We start from the raw sequence: 14643 nt of genomic DNA, 5'->3' as shown, positions 1-14643 counted from the left end.
AACTCCCTTAAACATTTGCATGGATTTGAAGCAAGGAAGTATCAATCATGTAGACTGAGTCTTTCCACATAATTACACATCATGTATTTGTCATGGTGATAGAAAAGAAAATAGCTCTTTCATATTGTAGTGTCTTTGAAGATGTACAGCAACTTCAAAGAAATGCCATATGCACAAATACCTCTCTTTTCTTCCTTTCTCTGATGACTGGAGATACAGCACTACATTATTCCCTCTGTCTGATGGCCTTTCAAAACTTAAATAATAGATACTTCCACAAAATTGACATTTGGAACAAAGTGAAACAAGTGATTTCTCCTCCACCATTAAGTGGGGCAGGGTTCCTTAATATGTCAGTAAACATAGTACATCCTTTGAAGCATCCTATTCTTGTTTTGTTTAAATAAATGGCATTTATTTAAATAAATGGTAGTATGCGAGATATTTGTGATATGTGTGATAATGCATTGCAAGAGCAAACATGTAAGGATTGAATGTCAGGAGGAAAGGGTGAAGCTATTGCAGTAGGAGTATTTCTAACAGTGATTACTCTCCCTGTCCATTTGTCTGAATACTTTGTGTCTCCAGAGGAACCTTGATTTAGCAAAGGCACTGATTTATCAGGGAAGACATTTCAGCCCATTTATCCTCTGGTCAAGAATGAGGGACAGCAGCTTCTGTCAACTTCTAATGAACCCTGGAAAGGCAGCCAGCTTTTTCCTTTCTCCCCTTTGTCCCCACTGTGTTAACAGGTGGGAATGTAGGTATCAGCCTGCTTCTGGGGCAGCTGGTACAAGCAGGCCAGTATGGGTACCTTTAGCCTGTTGGTGTTGGGGAGGCAGTCTGGCAGCCCTCTCCCCTCCACCCTTGGCTTTAGGAACCTGTGTATATACATGTGAACAAAAAATAGAAATGCAGTGCTGTAGAGACAAAAGTACTCAAATGGAAATAATGGCTTCATATTATTTTTAAAAAAAACTTGAGTAAATAGTAGATGTATTATCTCTTTAGGGAGAAGTCAATGCCTGTGCTATAAAATGCATGTTCTCTGGCAAAAATGTCAGCGTCTCTTTCACTGAATGGGCTGTGTCTGAAACACTCTGTTAAATGCTGCTCAGGGAGGATGCAATCCTGTTAGAAAGCAGGCATCCTGCTGGTCTCAAGTTTCAGCAGCGCACTCAGGAGCTTTTAGTTTGTACATGAAATGCTTACTGGCAGTGGCTTCTGTGCAGGAGGACAGGGCATAATTGGATTTACTATCAAGTAGGAAGTAGGTAAGGTCTTTAGAAGGAGCTAAGAGGCTTCACATAATACTATTAGTGCGTTAAGATAAAATATGCTGTTGTATTTGTTTTTTGAAAGTTTTTTTCCCTAGAAATGTGTATTTCTTTCATCCTTCCAGTATGGCTGTATACCAAATCTTCACAAGATTTATGTGTATTTCTCTTATTTCCTTATATAAATCCCTTTGGCCTTTTCTTCGAACTTGTGAGGCTTCATGCAGTGAGGGTGAGGGAAGGGTTTTCAGGCAGGTGGTGGGATGGGATGGGATGGGCAGAGGATGTTCTGCACCGGGGCGTGAGGTAAGAGAGACAGTGCAAGACTCTTTCTGGATCTCAATAAGAAAGGCCTGATAACAAATAGCTTAATAAAATAGCTGTTTTAATAAGATAAAAGAAAAAGAAGAATATAGATAGCAAGTAAATCGTACATCCCTTCAGATGCTGGGTACCCTGCATTTGTGGAGCGTCAGATGGAGCCTGGATGGGTTTTCCCACGGTGCTGCACAGATCCTGTCTGTGGAAAGGTTCCCTCTTTTTGGTCGTTCAAACTATTATATGATTTTCTTGCAAGAAATCAACTCTAGTAAGCATTTTTACTGTCAAACACAATGGAGGTTCACATGAGAACTTCTTGCTGCACTTCTAGACAAATATGAGGACAGGCAGGCAGCGTAATCGCCGATACGGAATGGGAGCTGCCTGCAGGCTCCTCCGTTACTACAAGCTGGCTGGCTTTGTCCTGTGGCCAAGGATTTGTGCAGCACAGCCTGAAGCCATGCTGGACGGGCAGCATGGGCCAGGGCTTACTCAGGTTAACTGTTACGTGGGTCACCATCTCGTTGATGTACGATGGTCTCCTGGTCAGGATTAGTATGGGGGGGCCTGCCCAAACGTATTTTGGTGGCCAGGGGGTCCCGCTATTGGGTACCTGCCCAAACACAGCACGTGCTGCCTGCTCCGGATGCAGCTGGTTGGAAAATGGCTGCTACAGTTTAGGTTTGGCATGTAGGATCATGGAGCAGAAGAGGACCTGTGGCACAACACTACATATCCACAACACTGCAGATGTCTAGATTCAGCTCAATGTATGACATAAATCATCATACATTTTGCAGAGGTGAGGGCTGACTTGCTGCATAGGTAGGGCATTGTTATTTAGAGTCAGCAAGTGTCCCCTGCAGTACTGAAGTAGCGGAGACTTTAAAAATAGTGCATTTCCTTTTCTTCAAGGATCTTCATCTTCCTTATTAAGCCGTTTCCCTTTTCAAGGCTGCTGCATCATGTCCTGCTGGCTCTTCAGGCAAAACCCCTGTCCCTGCCAGATCCCTGCATCCAGCTTCTCTGTTCCTCTTCGAGCAGGCCGGAGGGACCGCTTCAGAGCATGGCCTCCTCCCCCCTGGCTTCTGGTCGTCTGCAGCTCTTGTAGTAGTTTGCATGCAAAATCTGCTGTGTGCAACCCAGTTATCTTAATTGTTTCTCTCTGCTCAGTGAATTGGCAGCTGGCAGTTAACTTGCCCACTCCTTTTTCTCTCATCTCTGCTATCTAAAGGATTTACATAAATATCCTAAGGCACTTTGCTGTTGAATATGTGAATATGCTGCATCAGGGATGCTGATTTGTGGAAATTAAAGGCTATTTTAATTCCTAGGACTTGACAGGCCAGGATTAGACCATTAGCAGTCAGACCACTTCCTGCGGTTTCACTGATGTCCCGCTGTTTCCTCCTTCGCGTGTTTGTAAATCTGAAGACAAAAGCATAGCTGTACTCGTAGGTTTGTGCAATGTGTCAGCGAAGATGCCTTTTGCTATCTTCGGCCTGTGGAAGTGTGTCCCCTCCCTTCATTTCATTATGCTTTAAAGAACAAAAACCTCAGAACTTAAAACAGGAGCCTCTTATTGACTTTCTTACTCCTTCTTTTTTTTTTTTTTTTTTTGAGTGCCTGATGCATGCAGTGGTGCTTTTTAATGCTTCTTAAAAGAAAAAAGGTTGCAAAGATAACTGAGTACAACCCTACAGCTGGACTGGCTGATTTACAGTCTAACATGGTAGTCAGAAAATCCAGAAACATAAAAATGTACTTGAAATTTAGATACTCCAAGACACAAACTCCTGGCAGCGGAACAGCAGGAGAGAAGAGAGGAGATCAGGTTGGGAGAGGGCACGTTGAGGGTCCTGAGCTTTAAGAAGCCATAATAAACCCTTTAGTGTAGGTTTATGTGGAGTACCTTTTTTTAAAAAAAGCACAGCTTTAGCACACTAAAAACATTGCTGTAATTTTTTTATCTGTAAACTACATGCATCTTGCTTCTGAATTATGAAAATCAAGTTTCGTAGGACTTCCCTGTTTTAGTAGCTTACCTGAAAATATTTTAGTAAAGAATTAAAATTCAGGCCATCTAAACAGATTAAGGACCACTGAGTTACCCACCAACTTGTTTAATCTTTGAGACATCACTCTTTGATAAAAACTAAAGCATATGCAGAGGACTGTCTCTGTATCTCATAGTACGTGCTTTCAGTCTGTCTTTGGCAGATACAGTAAAACAATTCTTTCTTTTGAGTAGGCACATCTAAAGAACTGGAATTGAACACATTTTGCAAACAGGAAAAATCAGCTTCTGGCTATTAAAATTCATGTAAATATGTAATTTGGTAAAGTCCATAGAACTGTAACACATTTTTTTTTCCTGATCATTGCCCCTAGTAGCATCATGTACTCTCTACTGCACAGCGAGTTCAACAAAGTAAACATCATGGCTCCAGACTTTGATTTTTGAAATATTTATGTCATCGATTTTTCCATGAATGAACTCATGACTTTTCATCACTTGCCATTCACTTTCTCTCTGATGATTCTCTACTGTTGATGGAGAAGTGGGAAGGTTTTATATTGTGCATTTCATTCTGCTCCTACAAGGCTATGCACCATACCTTCAAAAGGAACAATAGAGTTAGGCTAGTTTGTGATTGCTCTATCATTAATATCAAGTCTCTGCACTCATGGGTTGCTAACGGGTGAATTTGATGTGGAGCAGGTATAAGCATGCAATCATGTTTCTGACAAATTAATAGCGTTCAGTGCAAGATCCGTGTCTCTACTTTCCCATTACCCGCCCGATGCTTTCTGAGGTGCCGTCTCTGTTGTATGGTAGGCATGTTTGAAGGCAGCTCTCATGGGAGACTGAGTCTGTTTGTGAAGCCTGTTCCTACTCTGAAAAAGGCTTTGAAAAAGTGTTGTTCGATTACTTGTGTAACTTTTGAATAGCAGCCCTGCAAAAACATTAGGCCAGTCTTACATCTGCACTTTCAAGATGCCATTTTGCCAGCAGCAGTGATGTGGATCAAAGCAGTAATAGGGGGTCCTATAAGTACTATTTCAGCTGATTGCAGAATTGCTGGACTGGAAGCGATCTTTCCTCCTTAGTATGGCCCTCTCAGAGGGATGGGTGGCAAACAGAGTTTGAATGTATTCAGCTGCTTCTGTTGCTGGCAGTTTTCTCCCATGGTGAGAGTAGAGAGGCACTCTCTGTGGCCAAAGTGGCAGGAGGACAGCGGTGGGCAGCAGAGGCCTGGGCTGCTTGGTGGGATGGTGCCAGTGGGAGAGCTTCATGGCAAGAGGGGCAATGTTAACCCAGGGGATTTCTTTCAAGTTGCAAGTTACCAAGATGCCAGGGATCTTCTTTCTGGAGAAGAGAATGAGAACCTGTGGCTGCTCAGCCTTTTGACAGAAGAGGTTGCTGGAGTTGTTTGGACAGTGGCAGTCTGATGCCTTTTTCACTGCCAACTATTTTGAGCATAGAAATATCATAGCAAAGCAAGTGAGGAGGTCTGCCTTATGTGGTGTTCAGGAGAAGGTGACCCATACAAAATCCTAGCAGGCTTTATTCAGATGGCCTTGCCCTGCCTTGGGGCTATGATGAGGTTCAAGGGATGTATATACTTACCCTCTAGCTTTTTCAGTTTTGAATGAACAGGAGGAGTTGGTCCTTTTCTCCCTATCCCCCAACAGCCAATATGAAAAGTTAGAAGGCTACTTCTAACTTAGCAGCTACTTAGAAGGCTACTCCTGCTTAGCAGCTACTGCTGATTTGCTCCTGCTGGTGGATGTGGGTCATTGAAATGTGATTACTAGGTCTTCTGCAAATCTTGCCACTCTGAGGGTTGTGGGATGCACAGTTTTGTTGGGTTTTTTTTCTAGTGGAGGGTGTGAAAAGGCAGTGATAGAAGGGTGTAGTTCTGCATGAGCTGACAATAGTCAGGTACGTGGAGTTTATGTTGAAGAGATTATTGAGTCCTCCTGCAAGAAATCAAGTTCTCAAGCATGAGTAGTCTATCGGTTTTACGTACAGGGATGTGTGTGTGGAGTGAAGCAGCTGAAATAAATTCGTTTTCATCTGACAGTGAGCTAGGCAAAGATCTCAGCCTTTCTCCTTGTATGTTGCATCTTCAGGTCTGTGATGCTTCCTTGACTTTCATTATTAAATCTGCAGGATTTTAAGTGTTAAACTACTACAGATCCTAAGGGGTTACTTTTTATAGTAGAATACTGGAAAATTTACCGCACAATAAAATGACTATAAATCACTACCCGAATAACCAGGCATAATAAAATTAACAAACTAGCAGTGGTGGATACAGATGTATTTGCAAGACATCTCCTTCTGTTCCAAGGTTTTTATTTCATGATTTGACTGTAGCATGCTACCTGTGCCGTTGGGGATGGTAATTTCTGTAGTGTGATGATAAACAAGATTCATTGGCCAAAGAGACGTCCCCTTGACATTGCTATGGTGAACGTACTTCATCACAGTTGTCTTGTTAGTGCTGTCAAATAGCTTAGCTTATATGAAGTGTGAATGATGTGTTGGAAAGATTAATTTGTCAGGTATACTTATGACAAGGGTAGCTAACATCTCAGAAGGGAGAGTTTACAAGCACTTGCACAATTAGCCCAATTGTTTTGTTTCATAATTAATTATGTTTATTCATGGATGAAGCTGTGGTTTCTGTCTGGAGCTAGAAAGTTAATCTCTGATAGCCATTGTGAAAAACAAAATTACTTTTCTAGAACCACCATCGTTTCCTGTGAGAAATGTAATCTTAAGTCTTTAGAATCCTGATGGTGTTGTGAATGCATGTGTGTTTATAATATACGTGACCGTAGAGTTCTTGGTTTTTCTAGTAAGTTAAACCTCGGAGTACTACACTTTACAGTGCATGTGTTTTGCAGTACTTTCAAGACAAGAATAGGAGGACGGAGTTGAGTCCACTGACTGAATTCTCTTTGTGTGTGTTTGCTAATTAATAGGACAGGTATTTTTGTGTTATGGAAAAAGACTTTTGATTTTACTAGTCAAGACTATTCATCTTGAATTTGGTAGAATTGGATTTTGGTGGTGGGTAGCTGGGAAGAGCATGTACATACATAACTTACTTTTCTTTACAGAGTTCAGAATCTTTCTGATAACCATCAGTAAATTCAGTTCATTACTATTAATATGATTGCATGGATGTGTGCATTAAGTGACCTTGAGAATACATTGGCATACTAGTAGTGCCTCTGGCATGTTGCATACTAAAACACAGGGAAATAACTCTGATCAATTTATTCTTTTCTAACACTATCTGTCTCGTATTCAAAACCTTTTAAATAGTTTAGGTTAAAATTAAGTGGTGCTAAGAATTGTTCAAGCTTTAACTTCTCAGATTTAAATTTTCCATGTGGTTTTGTTGTTTGAGTCTTGTAGGTTTTATAGAATCACCATTTCTAAAGTTCCTGCCTTCTTTCTATAGGCAACTTTCCACTTCTGTTCATGGCTCAGCTTTGTCTCTTTAAGCTTTCTGCTACATCTTGCAAGGGGCTCCTTTTAAATCTCCCATCTGCTTTGTCAGCTTTAGGAAGTGAATCAGGGTCCTCAATGGATGATGAACTGCTTATGATGAGCTATATCTGTTCCTTAACCAAGAGATAATCAGCATCTTTGGTAACTCTTCTTTCTAGTCTGGTGTGAGGTGCAAAATTTCTCTAATCACTTCTTTGAGCTTTTGCTTAATATGGAGGCAAAATATATCTAAGATGACAGTCAAACCTTGCATTTAGAGTGAAATTTGCATTTTGATACGGTTATATGTGAACAGTCCTTAGTTTCTGGTGGAATTCATAAACTTTACAAAAACAATCTATAGACAATTGTAAATTCAGCATCTTGAAAAGCATGCATATGGAAGTAAGGTAAAATGTGTGGTATGATGTTAGCTATTGAAAATTAACAATGCACCTGCTAATGGTAACCCCATTTGACAAAATAATTGCCTTCTGCATTTGACTTACTGAAGCTTTACTGTTTAAAAACCCCATTTATTCTGTTACACCATCCATGTACAGAGATCCCAGGTGCTGTCATCTAAGAAGGAACAGGTAAAGACTATTGTTCGTTAATAATAAAATGATTCCTTGAGAATAAAAAGATAATTAAGGAGTTTATAGCTAAATGACTAAAGATGTCAAGTGAAAGATAAAAATAAGGCCTTTTTAGCTTATTAAAAATTTGCATTGAATATGACAAGGGTAAAATCCACAGAAAACAGTATCTGTAAAACAATAAAAATGAGACAGTGAACATAGGAACGTCTTGGATGTATTTAAGTCCTAAATAAAGCTGCTTAATATTCATTCCAGATTTTTTAAAATCCTTACCTAAAAGCTAAGATACCTTTTTTCCTCCTATTAATCTGCACACATGGTGAAAACTCCCACCTTGGTTTGGTGTTTTGCTCTCTTTCCTCTGCCAAAAAACTTAGCAAAACTTGAGGGTTACAGATTTCCTTGAGGCAGTACTTGGGTCTGGTTCGCCTACTTGAAGAACTGATTCTAACTTCTCATCGTCAGCCTTGGTGCGCACTTGCTGGCTGCATGCTGGTAGCCCTCAGCCTGTGGAGCTGTAAGGTTGGCTTTCATAGGGATGTGTCACGAAGGTGCAGGAACAACTAACGTTCACTCTGCTATTTTTCAACTCTGTTTTCTGAAGTCCTCTGTTCTCCCCCCCAAAGTTAAGGTGATCAAACACTTACCATCACCTCGTCATCTTTTCCTCCCTTCTTCCTTTTCCACGGGACCTCTCTCTTCCTACCTGTTTATGGACCATCCTTCGATTCTTTTCTAGATTGAAAAGTCAAATGTTTAATATAGTTATTTCATTTACTCTTCTCAAAAGTAAGACACATTGCTGCTGCTATTATCCAATATGTTTTAGAAGACTCCTGCACAATACTTGCTGTGTTCTGAACTCAAGGAAACAGTATCAAAATATACCAGGATGTTATTAGTAATAAAAATTCAGATTGTTCAGGCACAGAATCCTTTTAATATATTTCAGGGCTCAATATATGATATGTGTGTATTGTTGATGATGTATCAACTGCTTCTGGGTGGCAGGCAGAAGTGGTTCCCAAATGTTTGATGGGAACTGGAGGAATGAGCATTTCCATCCAGTAGTTGCATAAGATCAAGACCTGTCCCTGTAGTTCAGCTGAGTGACCACACAGGTGATTTCTGCTGATATAAATAGTAGGAGTGAGACCCCAGGGCCGGTTCTGATGTGGCACAGCCTGAAACATGAAGTTGGTGGTTGTGTATGAGGCGTGTGAAGGAGCGGGAGGGAGGGAGGCATGCAACTGGGCCATCGTGTGCTGGGGATGCTGAGGAGATGATGCTGTGCCACGGCAGCGTTGTGGAACGCGTGAAGGAAAACTGCTGTATGCATTTATCAGCTAGCAGAAAGTTGTGACCCATGATAGTTTGCCTGTGGTGCCTAGAGTGACAGTGACTGTGTTGTGGCTTATAACTTGCCCAGGGTAAGCCTGGGATCCTCTGGCCTGCCACCATTCTTAACTTGGAAAAAAAAGGTACAGGAAAAATGGCTCCTTTCCCCTTCGTTTGTTGGAGGTTGGTTGACTGGCTTGTTTCTCCATGCTGCTACTTTCTGTAAGGGAAGAATTGTAGCGATTATTTAGGTTAATGATCAAATTCGTTAAAAATCAAAGAGGTTTTTATCACTGACCTCAGTGTAGCCAGGTAACTGTATTATCCCCTGCTCGGGGGACTCTGCTAACAGCTCCCTGTGTAACAGGAGACAAGCTATTATTTAGTGTGGAACCTGAACAACTTGTCCTATGCTGACAGGCTTATGAACTGCTTACAACCATCTATCAAATCAGTTAAATAGCTTAATTCCTGTATGTGCAGTGCTTCTTCTCCAGAGCAATGGTCAATAATAATGCACAAGGGAGATAATTTTCAGCAGTATTAGATGGGAACGCCTATATAAAAGAAATGTCTATTAATGCAAAGATCTTGGGACAAGTTAGACAGCAGCAGTGTTGACACAAGTGTGAAGATGAACGTAGAGGAATGGATTAGTTCCAATTACCTAATTACCTCTAATGAAGTTCAGAATATTTTGGTATGTTTCATTCCAGAGTAATTTTTTTATTACAAATTAACTTTTTCTGCCTCTTCCTCTGCTCCTGAAAGAAGAAATGTTAATATCTCTTTATATTGTTGTACAGACCACTTTCTGATTCTGAACAGATCAACTTTTTAAAGAAAACGAGACTATACATTCAGCAGCAGAAATACGATGAAGCGGTAAGTCTGTTTTTGCTATATGCCTTCTAGAAACTTTTTACAGGAACTTCTATTGTATGTCAGTACTTAGATTTGTTTAACTTGAAATGAAACTGGGAAATAAAACTTTTTTCCTTCCTTATGATGCACATCTCGCTTATTAACTCAAATAAAATCCCACTGTAAGTCTCCAAAATTTTGCATTTTGACATCAGTTCTAATGAATAATACTGAATTGCTGTACTTTTTCTCATACTTATTGAACTGTTTGTTACCATTCCATAGTATACTAACACACAGTGTATGTTTTTATTTTCCACTGTAAAAAAGGGCAAATTGAGAGAGAAACTGAGGAATGTAGTTCATGTTCACACTTCTTAGGCTGCTAGTTGCATGAAAAAAAAGTATGATGTCTTGCTCCATCATAGATCCTGCTTTGTTTTGTTCTTCTACCTGAACCAGCTGTTCTTGTTTTTAATTTCACATTTCAGTTTGTCAGAGACTGGGAGCCACATGTGGAATCATTCTGTGCTTCCCAGTTCCGTTATTACTTTGCGAAGTGTTTGCTACCACTCACTGTGTGACAGGGTACTTGACGGGTGCAGTTCACCAGTGCTTGTATTCTGACAGTCACAGAAAGAATTTGTAGAGCTAAATGATACAAACAAGTCTTTCATTTTAACAGGTTTAGTTTGGTCACTGACTTTTTTGTTAAGAAGTACATGAAAAAGTTGAATATGTAAGATTACATTTAACCTGCCAGACGCATGGAAGAATAATTCCATTATGTGTTAGGGTTTAGCTCTTCTTTTTCCCTAATATGTTTCTCAGGGTAATAAATTATTACTTTATGCACAGGGCAGCTAAATCTATTTTATACCTTGTGCCTTTTTATTCACCTCATTGTAAATTGGAAATAGCTCAGTTTAAATCAATGGACATATTTTGCTGTGGGAGCAGGTTTTCTTTTTGGTTTCCTAATACTACTACTTGGCTGTTACACATTTAGTTATAGGAGACATTTTATACATTTCAGCAATATAACCTGCGAGTTTGTGTTGTTGGATATGTATAAATTTTACCCCTTGTTCACTTGAGTGCCCCATGTGTTCAAGTTCACTCTTGATCACTAACACATTGGGCTTGTGCCTGTGCCCTGGTTATCATCAGTGTCCTACATCGCAGTGCAGAAAGGTCGATGCGTTACCAGCTGCTGGGGTGTAGATGATTCTTTGCCTCCTCAACTCTGCAGCTCTTTGCATTGCAAATATGTGTTCATAATTGTATCCTCAGGAATGATGTGATTTTGGGTGAGTTTGCCCATTGGCAGACTTGTGATCTCTTCTGTAGTTGACATACCTTTTTCCGTTGATTGTTGCTGTTAAGTCCCAACTGGATACCTGGACATATAAAGAAGCATCATTATGTATGCTCAACTTCTTATACTCTTCCTTACAGATCTTTTAATCAGCAGAGAATCCTCTGTGATCACAAATTACGCAGCTGAGCTTCCCGTCTTTGGGTAAATCACAGGGGTCAGCACATCTCTGTGTAAGGAATGACACTCACGGTGGGAAAAACTATTGTCTTTATCATGGTGTCTCCCCAGTGGAGGTACTGAGTAAGGGGACTTGTCATTAGACTGTGTACAACCCTTCTTGTGTCCAAATGATTTGCATCCTGAGAGCCCCAAGCAGCTGCTTTGTGAATGAAACTGGGGCTCTAGTTCAGTCTCTGGATTCACCTCTGGTGCTTAGGCAAAGTGCTGGGAGGTATCAGGTACTACTGAAGTGGAAGACATCAAACCCCAGGAAGGGGGTATTTCAGGCTGTGGAGAGTGACCATATTTCAGCTGCATCCATAATCCTCCTCCTATGTAAATGTGCCTTCAGAAGAACAACTGGTTTTCTTTGGGGGTCACTTACAGTGGAATATATATATGGTCAAATGCTCGTGGGAAAAACAAGTGGCGTGCTTGGTAGTAGGTGGTGTTCAAGGTGTGCTATCTGTGTAGCTTTCACCATCTGACCACTGTTGTGGCCAGGGGGGGTGGCAAAGGAGCCAAATGATGGTTGACTTTATGTCCAACAGGAGTCCAAAGCAGTGTGTACTCCAGCAGTTGGTGCTGGCCAAAACACTATACCTGAGCACGGAGAGGACACGTGCCAAGAGTGGCAGAGCTGCTTGAGCTCCAGTTGCTGTCAGGTTGATTTGTGGAATGGAGCTTACACTATTCTAAACTGTTGCTTATATGTTTTGTCTGCCTCTAGGTATCTCTGTGCAAAACCCTGATTAACCTTGCTTTGGAAGGCTTGTCTTACTACCATACTTACGATAGATTATTCCTGGGTCTAAGTATTGCGTTGGGTTTTGTGGGCTGGACGACTTACGTGATTTTGGTGATTATTAAGACCCATACCAATTTGACCAAGACTGTCCAGACTAATAATAAGGTAGGTTGGAAACATGCAATGATTCTTTTCTATCGGTTTTCAGCATTATACGTATGCTCAGTTTCTCTGTGTGGGAGACCAAATTGCACACCTTCCAATTCTTTTGACTATGTGTGGAAACTGGCAAGCTGTGGAGTTTTCTAGCTACTGTAATCCTGTGTAGTGTTACTGTTTGGTCCATTTATTAGGATCAGTATTCCTAAGCTGTGTAAGTCTGAGTATGCAATACTGTGCTTTCTCAGTTTTTTCCTTCTTACAGCTGTGCATTTTACTAGATGCTAATGCAAGTGTAAGCAAACATAGTGATTTAAAACTATTGGATGGTCTGTCTTTAACCAGAAGTCAATTTTCAGCATTAATTGTAGTAAACTCAGCACTCTGTTGTAATAATACTTGTTTGGAAGAATACAGACTTCAGGCTTCCATTTTGATTTTTGTTCTTTACTGTAAGGCCAAAAAAAAATTAGCATGTAAATTATTTTATTCCTGTTCTCTTTGGCAATGTGAAATCAGTTTTTAGAAGCTGTGCGGTCCAATCATGGTGTTTTTAAAAGGTATAGCCTGTTTTAATAGAAAGGTGAACTGTGGTTTTGCAGATCGGCTTGCTCTCTTGCTCTTTGTGATTTGCAAGGGTCCTGCAGAAGACATCAAAGATGAAGGAAGCTCTTTTTGACAAAATTGTTATGGTTTGATTTTTCACAAAGTACAAAATCCTAGGAAATTCACTTACTTTCAGTCATTCATCAGGAAAAGAGATACCTCAAAAAGGTGAACAGGCAAAAAGCTAGCATTTCATTAGAGAAGAATTAAAGCCTTGAGCCGGTGTGTGTGTGGGGGGAAATCTCCGAAACTTCAAGAATTTGTTTCAGAATAAAAGGAATTGTTTCATTTGGTAATGTAAATGAGAATGAGCACTCACTTAGCATCTTTACTGCCTTCAGTATATTACTCTGAGAAAATTCCTATCATGCTATCTTGAGGTTTTTACTACTGGCTGAAATGAGAGTGTCTTGGCCTTTAATGAAAATGATCAAACAAAATTGAAATGGAAAATATTCATAAGTGCTGTACTGCATGATTTAGGTTTTCTTTCATCAAATAACTGAGAAGAAATAATCCAAGATGCATGTTATGTTAGATATGAACAAAATAATTACAGTAAATAGACTGAGTATTGGGCATATTAATAACTACATTAAGCAAAAACTTCACATTTTTAGCTGACATCAGATTTTCATTTGGTATATTGATTTTACTTGTTGAAGACCAATTTTGTGCTAGTGACACTGGTAGAAAAAAATTAGGTTTCTTAGTTCTTTGTCTACAGAATTTTTCTTTCCCCAGTTTTAGTAAGAGGCCCTTTTCTGTAGAAACCTTTTTTAGTGTTCCTAAATACTTAGGGAACCAAGTGTGAGGTTAATGCTTCATATATGGAAGTTATTTGGTTTATAGCTAATATTGGAGCTACTTAAAGGATTCTGCTCAGAAACTAATCTACCATTGACAAATAGTCTTCTGCAAAGCACAGCCTTATAAAATCTGAAAGGAGCCTCTGAATAATGAAACTGCATATCCTGTATATAGCATCTTTAAAAGTTTTTGGCTTCTTATGCTGCGTATGAAAAAACTTTTTTCTTTTAGAGTAGTGTGTTGTTTTGCTTAGCAAGAAGCCTAACCTTTTAATCTATTTTTAAACATCCACAGAAAATGCAAATCTGGTTTCCATTTTCAATGCATGACCAACTATATTGGACTCTATAATATTTATGTCTCTATATGGAATAAAATGTTGATTGTTTACTCATTCAATGATAAATTATATTGTGTGCATATCATATCTATACATATTCATTCTGTCTATATGTCAGCAAATGTAAAATTTAAAACTAACAAAATTGCATTAGGTCAGCTTTCTATGAGACTTTTTTTCTTCCTTTAATGGCATATCTTGGCAGAAATTCTATTTTAAAAATCATTTAGAACTTGCATTTGCTGTCAGTTTAGATCAAGGCAGTTGTATGTCAGTTACCGGGGGGGGGGGGGGGGACGACACCAGAAAAATGTTAACTCGTCTATGTGAACTGCTAATTGAATGTCTTTTCTTCTCAACATATTTAACATAGTCGTGTTTCTGTCTACATAACTCATTCAAAGAAACTGGCATTCATGTAGAAGAAACCAGTGTCTTCAGTCATTACCTACACAATACACTAAAGCTGCCTTTGCTGTGTCAAGTTGCAATACATAAAGATAAAATTGTTTATTTAAAACTTGTACAT

General features: G+C 39.7%; 1 protein-coding gene across 1 annotated transcript in view; it reads left to right on the top strand.

Moving 5' to 3' along the window:
* Positions 1–14643, top strand: part of PIGN (phosphatidylinositol glycan anchor biosynthesis, class N) — a 97570-nt gene that overhangs the window by 40483 nt on the left and 42444 nt on the right. The window contains exons 12-13 of the mRNA XM_009326688.1: positions 9854–9932; positions 12182–12364. Of these exons, the coding sequence (XP_009324963.1) occupies positions 9854–9932; positions 12182–12364 (262 nt within the window). The remainder of the gene's footprint in view (positions 1–9853; positions 9933–12181; positions 12365–14643) is intronic.

The sequence above is a fragment of the Pygoscelis adeliae genome, unplaced genomic scaffold (genome assembly GCF_000699105.1).
Source record: "Pygoscelis adeliae isolate BGI_AS28 unplaced genomic scaffold, ASM69910v1 Scaffold6, whole genome shotgun sequence".
NCBI lineage: Eukaryota > Metazoa > Chordata > Aves > Sphenisciformes > Spheniscidae > Pygoscelis > Pygoscelis adeliae.
Note: the sequence above shows the minus strand (reverse complement) of the source record. Positions and strands in the feature narration are given on the sequence as shown.